Here is a 17403-nt window from a genome sequence, read left to right as displayed (position 1 = left end):
ATCTGGCTCTAAACAAGTCTGCTGAACGTGCTTCTTGATCACGACCCCATCACCATAGCTGAGTGCGTGGCACTGTTCTTGATGCAAATCTTTAGTGGCCGCTGAAACCTGATGGGGCATAGAATGGACCACATCAGCCAAACCTTTGCAGTAATCTAAGATAATGTTGTCCTTGATATTCAAAAGAGCATTTGCAGGAACAACTGGTAATCTCATGGCCCTTCCCAACAGAATCTCATGTTTGGATATCCCATCTTCCTGTCTGTAGTACTTTGAATACTCATTCACACCAAATGCAAAGAATGTAGCCATTTCAAGGAGGTTGAAGCACAAACCTTTGCTAATCGGGATTTAGTAGTCTATTCACCTGTTCAGCTATTCGGAAGCTTCACGTCTGTAACTGCAGTAGTCTTTGCTTAGTTTGTAGTGGGATGCAGATCATTTTCAGAACTTCGTTGTTGAAGTGGGTTCCTCTGTCTGACACAAGAGAAATCGTCTTTCTGTACTCAGGGATCAGTTCCCGTAATAACAGCTTGGCTACTGTAAGACTAGTTTCTCCTAGTTGGGTAGGCTTCTACCCATCTCAAGAAATTGCACACAATGACCAGCCCATATCTCAGCATGTTGTAAGCTAGCATTTCGATAAAATCCATCTGCAGTCTATTGAATGGTCCTCCCTATGTGTCTGAGTGTAACGTGTGTTCTCTTTTCTGCATTCATTTGTTGATATATGACACACCTTTGACAATTGTTTTCAGCAAACATTCAAAATTTTGGATTAAACCTCTTTGCCTGAAAATCCTCACCATGCAATCCCATCCTAAATGTGTGTACCTATGATAATATCGTGTCATTGGAAGCAACAAGCTATCGGGCACAATTGGTCTCCCATCAGCCAACATCCAAATGTCATTTGCGTTTTTCTCAAAACCTGCTTTTATCCATCCATTTGTTCTGCTTCTGAAACACTTTCCTGGAATCAGTTTTACTCATCCCAGGTGTTTGTGACTGAACTCTCTTCTTCGGAATCACAGTTGAAATTTCCATTACATGTGCAGGCCAACGAAGCACAATACCTTTTCACTGAATCTACGTATCTATTGCCCACTGCAATATGTTCATTCCCACTTTGTTGTGCTGCACACATAACCACTGTTATTTTATTTATTTCCCTGGGCAACTGCAAAGCTTCTAGCAGATTTTTACCATGTTTTCTATTCTTAATGGTAGTGCCTGAAGAAGTTAGAAAACCTCTTTGCGACCACAACTGACAAAAATCATAGACCACAACAAACCCATAGTGCCTGCCTGTAAAAATAGTGACTCTCATTTGTGCAGTTACTGCAGACTCTGGTAAGAGCACTTAATTCGGCAACTTGGGCAGAGGAAAATCTTTGAAGCCAGGAAGCTTCAACAACATCATTTATAGTGCACACTGCATATGCTGTTCATAGTGGAACATTGTTACCTCTTAAACTTGAGATGTCTGCAAACAGGACCTGGTCGGGCTCAATTAGGTGTTCATCCTTAATATCAGGTCTTGGTTTGTTACATACATCTGTGACATCTAGACAATCGTGTTCAACTTCATCTGTGTCAACATCATTTATAAGTAACAAAGCTGAAGGGTTCAGTACACTGTATCTTTTGAGAACGACATTATTGCAAGATAGACTAGTTTGGTCATACTTAGTCAAGCGATTATTAGTCAGTACTGAGTAGGTTCTTGTTAACAATAGCTCCACAGAGCTTGGAACCATAACAGTTACAGGGTAACCCATCACAATGCTTTCACTCTTTTCCCGACAAGTGCTTACTGCAGCTACCACTTTTAGGCAATCAGGAAAACCTGCAGCTATGGAGTCAAGTGCTGTTGAGAAGTATGCTACTGGTTTTCAGGCATCACCGTGAACATGTGTCAAAACAGAGTGCACACCCACCTCTCTCACTGCAAAATAAAGTGAATTCTTTTGAATAATGAGGCATTCCTAGGACAGAGGCACAACACAATGTGTTGTTCAACTCTAGGAAAACTTTTGAGCATCATTGTCCCATGGGATTGGATCTGACACCTCCTTACATGTCAACCTCATTTAAGGTTTTGCAATCATGGAAAAATTTGGTATCCACTACCTTCAGTAGCCTACAGTTCCCAAAAACATTCTGACTTCCTTTTCAGTTCGCAATGGATTTATCTGCAAGTTGACTTACACTCTCTCTGGTGACACCTTTCTACTCCTTTCGCGGTGACACCTTTCTACTCCTTTCGCAATGATGTGTCCCAGTTATTGAACTTCTTTTTGACTGTACTACAGCTTTCCTGGAAACACTTTCTATCAATTCTCAGCCAGGTGGTTTAACAAAGGAATAGAATCTTGTTTACACGTCTCTTGCATCTCTGATACCACAAGAAAATCGTCAATGTATTGGGCAAGAGTTTGCTTGTTGGGTATGTGTAGGATTTCCAGACTTCTCTTCAGAATCTGGTTGAAGAAGATGAACTCTTTATACCCTTGTGGGACACATTACCATGCTACTACCTTCTGCTGAAATACGAAGGAGAAAAGATACTGGCTTTCCTTGTGCAATGGTGCTGAGAAAGCCTGGCACAAGTCAGTGACTGTAAACCATTCTGCAGTTCACAAGAACAAATAGAATATTGTGTCTGCATTCGGTACCTCAGGACAATAACTATCTCATTTATGCTTCATAAATCCTGCACTACTCTACATTTCCCATTGGGCTTCTTTAAACCCATTGTTTGAGAGTTACATGGACTCCTGATCGATTCCCTCAGTATTACTTTTTCCAGCAAATCTTCTGTGACTGGTGTTATGCCTGATGTTGTATGGTAAAGGGGTGTTCTCAAAACTGCATTTGGCTTTACAGTAACACCGACTGGTTCTACAACTTTTATTAGTCTGATACCTTTCCCTGTCAAATCCCAGACTTCGGGATTCACTGTCTATTTTAAATCATCAGGTAGTTCTTCGATGGTGAATAAAGGAAATACTCCTATTTCGTTTCTCTGTTCAACCAATGTGTAATACACATCCTCATCATGAGTTTGAAAAGCAACACTGTGAGAAATGCAGTTTCTAGTTGGCAGGGATATACACCCTGTCCAAGTAGGGAACATCACTCTATTCATGGTAAGGCCCAGAATTCCCTATGGAATCCTGTACCCATCCTTTGGTAGCTTGGTGCAGAGCAGACAGGGATATCCCTGGAGGCAATATGTAAAGTATTTGTTTAACACGCACACCCAGCATCCAGTGAGACACTGCACACAAAGAAATGGGGCCTCCATACGGGTATAGAAAAATAAAGGCTCCTTATACCATCAAAATAAGGTAGGAGAACTGACAAAACCCAATCACTGAGTTTAATGGCATCAACGTAAGGTAAGCTAAATAGTGTTCAGGGTCTGGCGGGGTTCCTTTTAGAATCTTTATGGTAAACCAGTCTCCACAGTTCAAGCTTATCCCCTGGAGGCGATCTTGGTGGCCGTAAGGTAAGGAAAAAGAAAGAAGGCCCCCTTAATTAATTAACACACTAACGCTGCCAAGGGCTGGGTTAAGGAGGTACCTGAGCGAGGGAGATGCTGCTGCAGAGAGCGGGACGATTCTGGGTTTCTGCTCCTCCAGAATGAAATTGCATGTGCCAGCAGGGCGTTGGACGCTCTTGACAGAGCAGGGTGGGACGCTTTTGTCCGCCGTGCCCAGACAGCTCTCAGCCCAGTTCACGGCAGCATGCCAGAGATCAGGACAGCCGGGGCTCGATGCTGCACTGGTTCAGGTGTTCTGTCGGGGATCACAAATAATTTGAACAACCTGTAATTAATACATATTAAAATAACATATCCCTTGAAGGATATACGGAGACACACACTACCGAATATGGTTCTAAAGGTAAATCTTTTTAGTATAAACCTTGGTGCAAATAAATCCACAATTTTATGGAAAGCTGTCCAAAACAAAGAAACACATAGACTCTATATACATTTAGTGATCAGGTCGTGACTGGTGACAGGGTGCTATACAAAACTAAAACATATGGCACATAATCATACAAATAGACAAAACTTTAGATCATGGATGTCCACTTTTGAATACAGTTGTCACAACTGGATGAAATTCGCGGACGTCCTCGCTGCTTTCCCTCAGTGATCGCTACGGCGGCACCCCTCAGATCGGTCCACCGGCTGGTGGTAATGATCAATTTGATATAAAGGATTAAGAATTCACTTCTCCAAGAATAACTATTGAGTCTGTCCGCTGACATTCTCTCCCCCCCTCGAAGGACCCACTCAAGAAAGTTCATACGTACATTCAGGCTGTCCTACCCCCCCCCCCCCCTTTTGAGTCCTTATGAAGACCCGACACAGATGCATACAAGTCTGCACTAACATATACTGTCAAAATGTCAATGTTCTTTACGTGTATCTGTCCACACAAAGTCTCAACAAAAAAAGTGAATATTTCATCCAGTTGTGACAATTGTATTCAACACCTGCAGCAACTGTTCATAATATTCATGTAGCATCTCTTTTGGCTCTTGAGTAGTTCTCTTAATTTTAAGCCAATACAAATCTCTTGATGGCACTCTACCCTTCAGGAAAGTAATCACTGCCTCATTCTTCTCCATTACTACAGGAGATCGTGCATTTGTTCTAGTCTCTCTTACAATTTCTTCTTTTAGTCACTGTACTGCTGCTGTCTTACATTCAGCCCACACATTCGCAGGCACTACTATATCAAAAAATGTTTGCAAATCTGCCAACAATCCCTTTGAAATCTTAATGAACCACTCAACTTGTGTATACCATTATACCGGTTTGTCTCTCAATTCGGGGAAACTGCTTGTAAATGCAGCCAAATCACCTCCACTCCAAGGAACACTCCTGCAACTATTGTAAGTGGAAATGCTGTCATCTCTCTCTCGCTTCCCTCATCTTGTTTCCTTGTTATAGCTTCCTTTCTCTTTTTCTTCTTGTGTTTCTTTGCCCACTTCATCCCTAGTTTATCAACTTCACTCCATTTTCTAAAGCATCTGACCAATTCTGAAATGTGTAAACACATTCCTGAATCTCTCATGTTTTCTAATGATGGGTCATCTAATTGAACTTTGTAGCTTCTTCGCAAGTGAACATTTTTATCGAACTCAATCTCGTATTTCTGGGTCACTTCTGCCAATATATGGTACACTATAGCTGCTCTGCCTGTGATTTCTTTACACAGGTACATTAATTCCTATCCTTGGTATTGCTCAATATCTTTATATTCTAAGCATCCCCTTATTTGAACTGGGAAGACTAAGTTCCCACCATCTGTCAGTGCTTGTGCTCTCTGTGAGGGTCTCCAAACAACAATCTGAGAATATTGTGACGCCGGGACAAATTCTTTGGTAGGCACACCTCCAATGACTTGAACTCTGGCTTTAAATCCACATTTGGAGGAGCAGTTGCTATAACTCTGGGCATATCGGGCATTTACAGGAGTTATCTGGGCTGAAGTATGTTTTCCAATTGTACTGGTCACAGTTGGAGCTGCAACCTGTGGTTGAGACACAGCTTTTGGAACAATTTGGAGTATCTGTATAGGTCTTTTAATCTGGGCTAAACTCTGATCTGCAGGAGCAGTTGCCATTGTGGCACTCACATTAGCACTAAAGGTCTGTGGATATTAGGAATCGTATAGGGTGGAGATCTTGATGCTAACATCTGTTCTAAAATCTTGTCTCTAGAATCTGTGTCTGAATTATCACCATCATTACTTTAGGGATCGTTCTTTTTTTCTGCTTTGCTTCTTCTGTGGTAATAGCTGGATATAATCTGGTTCCCTCTATGATAGCCCTTCTCCATCTATGCTGATCTTCATCCTGTCGAGCATCCATATGATTCTGCACTGCTCTTTTTGTCCGTCTCTGGCATTTTTCTCTCTCCTTATTCCTTGTAACCTTCCCCATGTATTAAAAGCATCATATTGAGTAGGTCTAGGTGGTGGCCTCATCTCGTGCAATTTTCCCTTTAAAGTTTTAAGAACATTTGTATTAAATGTCCTGTATCTAGGAAAACTCAAAGCACCCTCTTTCTCAGTGATTCTACTCCATTGGCGAAGCGAAGAACAAGTGTGTAAACCCTCAGTTGTGGCAACCCCTCAGGAGGTGCATCTTCAACTATCTGCACCAGTATAGTAATATCCCCTCTGACTACACTCTTAAATTCTTTAAAACAATTCATTTTGATAATACAGTGAGACAAGAAATTCGAATCAGAATATTGTCGTTTTGTTCTACATACATCAATTTCTGAAAAAATAATCCAATTTAATCTAATAGTTTACCAAATTTCTGTCGTCAAATCTAAATACGTTATTCACTTTTAACATTCCAATCCCAGTGCGATACTCCGACGTCACCAACCAATCCCAGCGCAAAAACACACCAATCGCAGCACGAGACAATATGACGTACTACCTCGCTCCTTCAAGTTCAAGTTAGGAATTTGTATAGCGCACTACTCACCCAGAGGGTCTCAAGGCGCTTGAGGGAGGGTGTGTGCATTACTTACCTTGCAGCACTTCATCCTCCTGTACAATTTTAATCGCATTCACACAACTTAAACAATAAACTTCTAAACGTCTTCATGTTTGCTGTTACTAGAAATAACAGCATCTCAAATCACTCAAATCAATGAAGCTTCACCCATTTGCGCAATTAGGTTCTAACAACACCGATTAATGTTATTCAGTCACACTATTGCTTAGTCTTCCCATGTCATTGTTATAGATGATGGATGTTACCTCACACATTACTCCTTATCCTGCAAACAGTCTTCCTATTCAATTTCTGTATGTATACCCCAGGGTCTGCAGACTACTAAACACTTCAATCACTTATCTTCAACAACTTCTTAATACTTATTTTTCCACTCACACATTCGTACTCGCAATACCGCAATCTAACCCAAATATAGCTACCATGAATAACACATCCCACTATTAATATCATACCTTCAAAACCGCAACTGCCTTCTAGTATTACCTTGTCAGATCTCCAAGTTCAGGACACTGGACAATGGATTTAATAATCAGGAATTTTATTCTGACTTGGGAAATATTTTATTTTATAACTCCATTCAGAGTGTGAACCATATCTCTTTTAGCATACACTGCTGGTTCCTGAATATCTTTTCTTTAAGTCAGTTCATCCCTGGACTTACTAAGGTGGTCTCCAACTCTGCGCCTTGTTCTTCTTCAAATTAACTGGATCTTTCCCACCATTTTAGAATAGAGCATAATTCAATATCAAATTTTAACGCCACTTATTTTCAGTCAAATTTGAGAGTTTAGATGAATTTTTAAAAACTTTATTTATTGTTTTAAGTTGAGTAATTTTGTTTGTAATCTCTTTATTTAGATTAGAAAAATTAGATAAATCCATTTACAGAAATATCAAGAAAAATAATGTTTCGCAAAAATCAGAACATATGACAGCGTGTTCCATAAAGGAAATTTACCTAAGTTCCTATTCTGCTCTAATATATCCTAACACACTACAATCCATAAAGATTCCTTTTCAGAAAAAAGCAAGAATTTTAAGGAGCATTTAGAATAGATGTAGATTTTAGTTGAACTTCTCATAAAGAGCAGTTATGGAAACATGTCTGAGTCTCCTCTCTCATTTAGAAGTTAGTCACAGCAGTAGTAGTATTCTAAAAGGAATTTAGAAAACACCATCAGCAGTACCTAACAATGTAAAAGGCAAAAGCCTGGAAAAGGATAGTCACAGAGCAATTAGTCTGGACCTGTCTGAACTGCATAAAGATGTCAGTGCGTGCTCTACGGAAAGGGTATTAGAAGATCTCTGAAGTCTCCTAACTAGGAACACTTAAAATAAACACAAAAACATATGTATCCATCTTCTTTAGTTTAGTGTTAGGTCATCTTAGTCCAATGGTAAAAGGATTGTTAGATGGTCTGCTACATCCTTCATCATTCCCACAGTAACATGCGAAGACGGCAAAACACTATCTGCAAGCAGTCTACTAAGTTACAAATGTTTATGTACATTAGTTTCACATCAATTTCCAACAAGAACCCTGCAGCGTACTCAATTAGCTATTCAGAAGTCCACTGTGTGACAATGAGCTTGTTTAAAGCAGAAACATTCTAATTGTAACTTGTACATAATTACATCATGAGCTTCTCATTTACCTGCATACACTATTGTTTTAATACATTGTTGGTATTCATTATTGTGAATAAATGACAGCTAAAATCTAACTTAATACATTGAGAACACGTAGCTTATGAAAGAAAGAAAACCTATAGTAAAGTCAGTATATTCTACAATGATGGCATGCTCTAATGAAGTTAGCATGAATTATTTATTTAATACTGCACCGTGCAACATCTTGTTAAAACGGATTTATTTAGAAAAAGTTCAAAGAAAGGCAATGAAGAAAATAGAGAAATATAATAGGCCTAGTTTAGTTTGACAATGTCAGTACAATAGAAATGGATGCTTACTACAAAAAGAAATCAGGATAATCATGCTTCACGTTAATTTGCACGTTTAATGAATGGCACCTTCTCCATTGTATCCATTTCTTTGGGCATTCCTCTTGTTAATATTTTTACAAGCTAGTCACATATTTTAAGCTAATTGTACTTGCTTCATCATTCCCAAGTCATTAAGTCATAAACACAGCTGCAGCAAGAGATTCTGCTGCGGGACAAGCAGTCCTTCACAGCCTCTTCATTCAGGTAAGCCTAGTTTCCGAGCTACAGTGAACTGTTTTCATGGTGCTGCATATGCTGCTTCAAGTATGTGAATCTCTGAATGATCCAACACAGGAGCAGAATTTATTACCGGCTACTACATCTATCCAGGGTTTTTATCTACATAGATCAGATGGGATCCACCCTCCTCCCTAACATTAATTAACATACATCTTCTGTGCCTTTCAAAGGCCTGAGGTATGGTGGGCGATATGAGTGGAATTAGGAGCCTTTCCACCTCTTTGGCTGAAGTTTGGGTGTTTTCAAATGAGGTGAAATGTCCATTAAAACTCCACATTTTTGTCGCTGTTTTTGGGAAATAGTTTTCTGTACCGCTTAGTAAGTATGACAGTGAAGTTTAAGTATCTAAATCTACAAAAAATACTAACGTAAGAGAACTGAAGTTAGAGGTAAATAATGTTGTTTTTATTCTCCAGCCACCAGTCTTGTTGTAGATTATGATCTAGGTATTAACGAAGGCAAAGGTTAGTAATCCCTGCCTAAAATTAATGTCCACCCTTTTTGTGGCTACACACTTTTTTTCCTATATGGCCACAGTTGTATTACTTGTGGAAGTGAGAACAGGGTTTCTTAAAGAGGATGATATTTGCATCATAAATGCATCCATTACCTCCATTGTGATCGCCACTTGAAAAATTACATGTTCTGTCAAACGTTTAATAACACAATGGAAAAATAAAAATGATCAGGCCCCTCCTAAAAAGCTGCACTATTTTATTCTGTGGGTTATCAAACTGGGGTAGGTAATGCTTTGTCATATTTTACTTTTCATAATTAGGCAGGATATTTCGTTTCTGTGGGATAAGGTTCAGAATATCTGAACCTCCTAACCTCTTCGGGTCTGCCAACAGGGTGGCTAGTACACATGGTATATCTTACTGACACTGAGGTTGCTGGGGCCAATAGTTTTGGCAGGAACTCAGTAGAAATTATTGGATAGGAATTGATGATTGATACCATCTGTTCTGAAATACTTGTATGGATAAGCTGTGGTGCCTAGGCACTTAATTGTTGGCTAGTGGCTCTCTGCTGCATGCGCCTCTACAAGCCAGAAGCAAATCATTGGGTAGGTCGGTCCTACTGAAGCGAACAATCCCAAACCAATGTTGAGATCATGAACCACATGAAATATGGAAATTGTAGACTTTCCAAGTTAGCAGACAGCATAAAGTGCATTCAAAATTCTTTAGTGGTCCCTTGCCATTTCCTTCATGTTACATTAGCACCTCACTATTGCAGTAATTCTTGCTCTGCCTTTCTATTTTTCAGACAAAGTTGACAAAGAAATTTGGAAACTCCATTTTGATTGCAGCATCTACAACAGATTCTCAGAAAGAAAGGATCTAGCATGTCAAGCTTTGGCTAAAGATATAAATCCGCTGAGAATCCTTTCTGCCCATGAATCTCTCCAGAGGCTTTGAAAAACAGAAGGGGAAACTGGGAGCGGGAACAAAAAATACAGGAGTGCTTGTTATGGCGACATCTGGAATACTTGGTCTCCACTTGCATCTCCTATTGGATTGGCACACTTAGTGACTCTGATGGCACTAAGTGAAGTGATTTATACATATAGATAGACCGAGTAAATGATGAAAGGTCAATGAACAGGCAGTACAAAGCACAGTGAGATGGTTCCCACATCGGGATCAGTTGTCTGCCTTGATCCAGGGCTAAAGAGATTATAATGAGACCAGATGTTGACAAGGACAGTAACGCTGAACCCCAGGATGGCAAGGAGCATTCTCTTCCACTATTGACCTGTAGGTGGAAAGCTGAGTTAGGAAGTTCCCTCCAATGCAGTAGTTAGTAGTCTAGTGGTTCACATATGCCAATGTCCAGTCTTCCAAAGTTTAAAATCTCTTTCCTGTCTGACTTGGGTGACTGTGATTTAGTGTGGTGGGTTAAGGGTAGGTTGAAGAAAATGCATTAGTGATGTGTTGGGGAGGGGGGAAAGGGCTTCTCATATCGAGCACCCAAACTGTAGAACTCCCTCCCCACATTGATCAGATTACAGCCTAACAGTACTCGTTTTCAGAAAACTAATAGGCATGGCTTTTCCCTAAGCTTGTAGATTAATCAGCGTGAACCTCAGGATCCACTCACCTCAGCGCCAAGACGCCTCGGCATTCATGCGCTGTATAAGACAAATCAGTTAGTTAGTCAGTCAGTCAGTCAGGAGCAAGATTTAAAGGTGCATTCTATATCTTTCCCCACAGCTTGGGAAAGCATTCAGGGTAAGTTAAGGGTATATTAATGTGGATTTCAGACATATGTTACTTTATATTATGTTTTGTTATGGATATAAAAAATAGGGCCCTCAGACCCACTCTTCTGTTCACTCCTGGACCTGCGGAACAACTACCAGAGGCAGGCCTGCTGTTGTGACCTACTTTGCAACTCTGTAAGACTGCTTTTCTGTACTTGGAAGGACTCTGTTGCTGCTTGGAGCCTGCCTTGAACTCTGAGGCTAGCCCTGCTGTTGGAGCCCTTCATCTTCACCTGAACCCAGGCCTACCAGACTGACTGCAAGGGCTAGTTTGATGACCTCCTGTTCAGAACTAAGGGTCATAAAAGGCTCCCACCATCTTGAACCCACACTTGGACCCAGCCTGAGTGAGTTCTGAACCACCAACTGGTGTCCTACTGGTCCTGAACCCTTGGATGTGGGGCTAATGGTGCAGACCAGTTTTTGACTAAAAACTGGGCCCAACCTGCTAGTCGATCAGCCCAAGATGCATCACCGGTTGGCCTGACTTCACAGTTGCTCCCGCTATGTTCTTCTCCCCAGCCGTAAATCCTGTTCAGCTGTGCTTTGTTCAAGGGGTATCCGAGCTCCTTCGTCTGTTTTCGACTATAGCCTCCTACCTCTTCACGCCAGATATTTTTGACTTCCATTTCGGTGGCTAAGTCTGAACATAGAAATCTTCACCGCAACTTTGTCCAGCGGCTTCCCTACAATGACAAATCCCTCCTCGGACACTACCTGCAGCCTTGCCCCTCTGAACTTTACCTTCTCAGAAAATGTTTCTTAAAAATACTTATAAGTTCAAAGGTATGGACTGACTGGGAACAATCCACTTCTTGTATCTGACCCATAGTCCATTGCAGTCAGCCATATTTTTCGACTTTGATCTTTTTGGCACTAGTTCTTTCTAAAAAATTAAAAAATTCATAATTCCGGGTCTGTGGTTTGGATTTTTATCGTTGTGGTGTCAAATAATTTATTAAAATGTAGTCTATTGCTCTAAATTGGTGTGGGAGTTTTCTTGTGTTGTAGTTTCACTTTATTACTGTTAGTGTGTTGCTTAAATACTTTACACATTGGCTGTAATTAAGGCCTGATTGCTTTTTGCACCAAGATACCAAGCGTTAAGCAAAGGTTAATTTAGTGACTTTTTGTGGTTCACCATTCCAGGGATTGTGTCTGTTGCTTAACAAGGGCTTACACCCCAGTCAACTAAGAACCCAATTTCTCACTAGTATGTTATGTCATGTCTTGTCATTTCATGTCATCTTATGTCATCTTTTGGTATGTTATCTTATCTTGTTTGGGATGTATGCTAGTGAGAGTCTGGCTGACCAGAGATGGCTGGTTGGTTGGTGGAACTGAATGCAGCTTTCAGGTAGGCTGAGCATGTGTTTTGAAGTGCTTTTTTTGGGTGTCAGTAGCTTGAATTGTGCATGCTTATGTATCAGGAAACAATGATATTCCCTCAGGTGTGATGTGACGTGATCTTGACATGGAGGTTGAGGACCAGTATGGCTGCTGTGCCCGGACAGTCTGATGCTGTTTTCTGAGCTGGTTGGTGATTCATAATTATAGTGTGTACCCATAGTCTAGTCTGCTGGTGATTAGGGCTTGGGTGACAGTCTTTCTAATGTTATTTGATGGTGAATTGAATATATTTGTTAGCGTCTTCAGGATGTGGAAGCAGGACGTGGCAACATCGTTGACTTTGGCTGACATGTCCATCCTGCAGTTGATGATTATCCTGAGATTTCTTGCCTTTATGCTGTGGATAGGAGTAGGTCCTAGGACTGTGTGCCACCAGGCATAGTCCCACAATGATTAATCTTTTCTGAAGATCACTACTTTAGTTCTGTCCATGTTCAGCTTGAGGCAGGTGGACTTCATCCAGGTGGCCACATTAGTCATACAGAAGTTGCTCCTGGTGCTGGGTGTTTTGTCTAAGAGGGACTAAATCAGTTAGGGCTCATCGGCATAGGTAATTATGTCAATGTTGTGTGCGTGGATGACATCAGCTAGAAGATTCTTGTAGATTTGTGTAGGACTTGCCCCTTTCTAATGGGTCATCCCCAAACTTTTTGCCTTCACTCCCTGGTTTTCTGAACCTGTTTTTGTTATCTTTAGGACTCATTTGGCACATTTAATTTTTCCTATAAGTCCCTAGTATAGTGGTACTACATTTAGTCAGGGCGCCTGCAAATCAAATGTTACTAGTGGGCCTACAGTACTGATTGTACTGATTGTGCCACCCACTTAAGTGGCCTTTTTCACGTGTCTCAGGTCTGCCATTGCAACCTGTGTATGGAGTAGTAAGCTGCCATTTAGACCTGGCAAAATAAACCTTTAGCCAGGCCGAAAACCTTCCTTTTTAATACATATGTCACTCCTAGTGTATACCCTAAACAATCCATATGTCAGGGTGCAGTGTATTTAAAAGGTCGTACATTTTACATGTCCTGGTAGTGAAACATTCTTACATTTGTTTTCCACTGCTGAAGGTCTACCTCTCCCATAAGATAACATTGGGTTCAATTGAGAGCTGTAAAAAATTGGGTTACTGGTTACATAATCACTGTATGGCACTGCACAATCACAATCGCCAATCACAAATCCTTCCTGTTGATCACCAATGTAAGAAATTGGGTTGTTGGTTGACTGAAGTGTGAGCCCTGGTCAAGCAGCAATCACAATTCTTCTCATGGTGAGGCAAACCCTAAATTAACCTGTGCTCAACCCTTGGGTAGCTTGGCGCAGAGCAGTCGGGCGTATCTCAGATTCAATGTGTAAAGTTTTCAGGGCCAAATTGAGAACCCAAAAGAGCCCTGGCAATTTTCTCAGACGAACCACTTGGGAAGCACTGCCAGGCCCGGGAAGGCTGGAAATGCTTGCATACTGCTATTGTAGTAGAGCTGCAAAGCTAGCCCCAAGTAACAAAACCATTTTTTTAATAATAATGCTCATTAATACATACTTATAATGGTGAGTTTATAATTGCTCTAAATTAAATGCAGGTGACTCTGATCTAGTTTAAGCACAACATTATTCTATTTTTTAAAAATTGTAGATTATATTTTTTTAGTTGTGAAAAAATCAACATATCAATTACATGACATGATCTAAACATTTTTTAACAAAGGAAACTTTATTTCAATGTCAGTGGTGAAACTATCTACCTTTATGTATGAAATTAGTGCATGTGGATTTCAATACTTGTCTATTAAATAATATAATGGTTTAATAAGACTATGAAGTAAAAACAAGAAACAAGTCCAGGGACTTTGGTGAAATGTTGGCATATGTGTGGTTGACCCCACCATGGTTGCAACTTTTTAGCATTTTGGAAAAATATAATTAATGACAGCAAAATTGTAACTTTAGTTTACCCTTCCTGCAACCATTTGGTCATTGTGACAATAAGCATTTGTTTAGTGCCCTCAAGGCATCTTTTTTCAAACTGATGTAGGTAAAAGTAGGACTTCAAAACTGAAGGAAATATGCCTACTAATGGGAGGCTTTCAAATATTTTATTTTTGTTGCAAGTGCAAACTTTGGATCAGACTTGGGTTACCTTTAAAACTAGAGTCATAAAAAAAATATAATAGAATTTGTGTGAGAAAGCCACAGTGTCGGACTTCTCTATAGGACAATTAGGCAGCGTCTGATAGGTTGGTCGGATAGGTCATTGTGTGGGCTGTTTTTTGGACGTTTATGGGCCTGCTTTATGGTCTGTTGAGCTGTTTTTTACTGTTGATTTACCTATAACATTGCTTGCAGCAAGCAGAAATGTATGCGGTCTCCACTACCTTGCAAACCACCTCTATAAAGTATTTTGATATGTTCAGAACTGCTCCAGTTTGCAATTGTGGATCACTTTTTTAGGGGATCTGATTCCCTAAAGGTGACTATTGGTGCCCCGACCCATTTCTTCTACCAGTCCGGCTCTGGAGACCTAAGTAGTTGTTAAGTTTGCATTGAATGCCAGCATGCAATTAATTTCATGTTCAACATGAAACATTTTTTTATTTCAGTGCAGACAGCAAAAGGTTGACAATTCGTTCTGACCTTAGGGCCAGTCATGAAAATATATTCAAGTCTGGAAAAGAAGGGCTCATTTCAGAAGAATGGTATGTACTTTTATTGTTTATTCACATTTTATCATGTTATATATCTTACTTTCCAAGTTGTTCTTAAGAGTGTGATTTCTGCACAGCCAACTTTTATTTTTGACAGTCATGAAGTTGGAGTTTGAATGTTTTAAAGGTTACAAGCTTCCCTTTTGAGATTTCCCATGAAAGAGGAACTGAAATGTTACTACTGCACACAGGAGCCAGTTTCTGGTGCAAAGTAAAGGTTCTCCGCTCATCTATTGAGGGGAGACCAATGCCACCTCCACTGGCAAGTCTTAGGTGAATACCTTTCCAACATACTAACTCCAAGCAAGTCAATGTCACTGGAGAATGTGACGGTGCCATACCATTTTAAAAGTAGTAGCGTTCATTCATCCACACTTAAGTCTCCTTGCTTAGAGATGCCTGGTTAAGAAACGAGGGTTTTTCACAAGATGTCCAAACAGCACTCATGGATTTACCCTTTGATGCTCTAGACTCTTTGATGCTAAAGCGGATTCACTTCCTAGGGATATTTAAAGATAGCAAAGCTAAGGCACGGTCTCTAGGTCTGCAAACACAACCGATACAGACATTGTAAACATTTGTCAGGGTTTATCAGAAGCATCCCTTTCAAGGACACCAACTATATGCACATCAGCAGCAGCATCAGAATCAGCAATCAAACTGCTTCTACAAAATCTACAGAGGATGTTGCAAAGGAAGATAGTGTGCCATGCCCTTACCTCCCTCTTCTTCCTCCTCCACTTTTGCCCCAGCTACAGTGGGGAAACAGCCCTAGTTACACCTTACCACAACACTCTCAACCCGTTGGAGCACAGGTATCCTCATGTCCTCAAGCTTGGAGGATCATTACTGTAGACCTCCCATCCCTCCCTGACCAGAGGTACTTCTGCAAGACCATCTGCATGTCCTTCAATAGGAATTACAATACTTACTCTTAAAGGGAGCAGTGGGGTTCTTCCCAGAGCAGGAAAGGAGGCTAGTTCTGTTACTTCTTGATCACCAAAAAGAATGACAGACCTCAGTGTTTTGAACTAGTTCATACCAGAACCTTTTCTCAGGTTCTGGTAGTATAGGAAGCAGAAGACTGAATGGTGTCTGTCGAACTGCAGGATGCCTACTTCCTCATCCCTTTCCTGCAGTCTCACAGGAAGTTCCTTTGCTTCACAATCTGATCACAACATTATCCGTTTGCGGTACTTCCGTTTTGCTTTACTTCCAAACCCCAAGTCTTCATGAATCATAATGGCAGTGGTTGTGGCCCATCTCAGATGTACTATTGCTGGCTGTGGCTGCTGTCCACTTTGCTTTCTTTCCTGAAACAATTGGGTACTACTTTGCGAATGGGACAAATCAAATTCAGCGGCACTGCTCATCTGCGTCACAATGATTGCAGTGGCTGCCTCACTGACAGACATGGTCTTGGGCTTAGGTTGGGTTGGTGCTGTTGATGCAGGAGTGCTGTTCCCATGTTCCTCCCTGGAGGGCCTGTATGGCAGGCACACTTCTCTCGAAAAAGGTTGTGTGCGGCACACCCCTGGTGGAAAGCTGCTTCTTCTCACTGAACATTTTCTTGGAGCAACTTTCTTTGGGGCCAGCTCTCATTTGGCAGTGGCACTAAGTTTCACAAGTGGAATAGATTGTAGGACTGATATCACTGTACAGGCCTTCTGTTTGGTAGTACTGCAGGTGATGTCTCTTCTCTTGTGCACCTAAAAGCAAACATGCAAACACAAAAAAAAAAAAAACGATGGATTTGGGCCCAGATCTTTGGACTGGGTTGAGTGTGTGACATTGATCCACATTCGGTCCATCACCTGTTGTGTTTGCATATTCCGCCCTAAGTGCGCTGGGGATGCCCAGATGTGGGTCCCAGGCACTCCACACCACTGGAGTCAAGCTAGCCGGGCTGATGAGAGGTGTTACCTCGAAACCGGTCCGGTCCTCGGATGCTTGATTCCGTTCTGGGAAGGACATGGCTTTTGTAGTTCGGACTGGACTGTTCCCATGGGGCACAGGGTCAGAGCTGATTTGCATATCGCCATTGTCTAACCCAGGGTGGTGTGGAGTGCAAAAAAACGATGGATTTGGGCCCAGATCTTTGGACTGGGTTGAGTGTGTGACATTGATCCACATTCGGTCCATCACCTGTTGTGTTTGCCTAAAAGCAAACAAGCAAGAAAAACAATTAGTGAACCATGGCATTGTTGCAGTTTGAATT

At 41.0% G+C, this 17403-nt stretch overlaps 1 protein-coding gene across 2 annotated transcripts in view; it reads left to right on the top strand.

Moving 5' to 3' along the window:
* LRRIQ1 (leucine rich repeats and IQ motif containing 1) overlaps positions 1-17403 on the top strand; it is a 1278742-nt gene that overhangs the window by 830913 nt on the left and 430426 nt on the right. For both annotated transcript variants that reach the window (XR_015295276.1, XM_086917996.1), the window contains exon 20: positions 15081-15176. Coding sequence is in view for 1 of the 2 variants with exons in the window: in XM_086917996.1 (XP_086774122.1) it covers positions 15081-15176 (96 nt within the window). In the remaining variant the exon portion in view is untranslated. The remainder of the gene's footprint in view (positions 1-15080; positions 15177-17403) is intronic.

The sequence above is a fragment of the Lissotriton vulgaris genome, chromosome 1_1 (genome assembly GCF_964263255.1).
Source record: "Lissotriton vulgaris chromosome 1_1, aLisVul1.2, whole genome shotgun sequence".
NCBI classification, from domain to species: domain Eukaryota; kingdom Metazoa; phylum Chordata; class Amphibia; order Caudata; family Salamandridae; genus Lissotriton; species Lissotriton vulgaris.
Note: the sequence above shows the minus strand (reverse complement) of the source record. Positions and strands in the feature narration are given on the sequence as shown.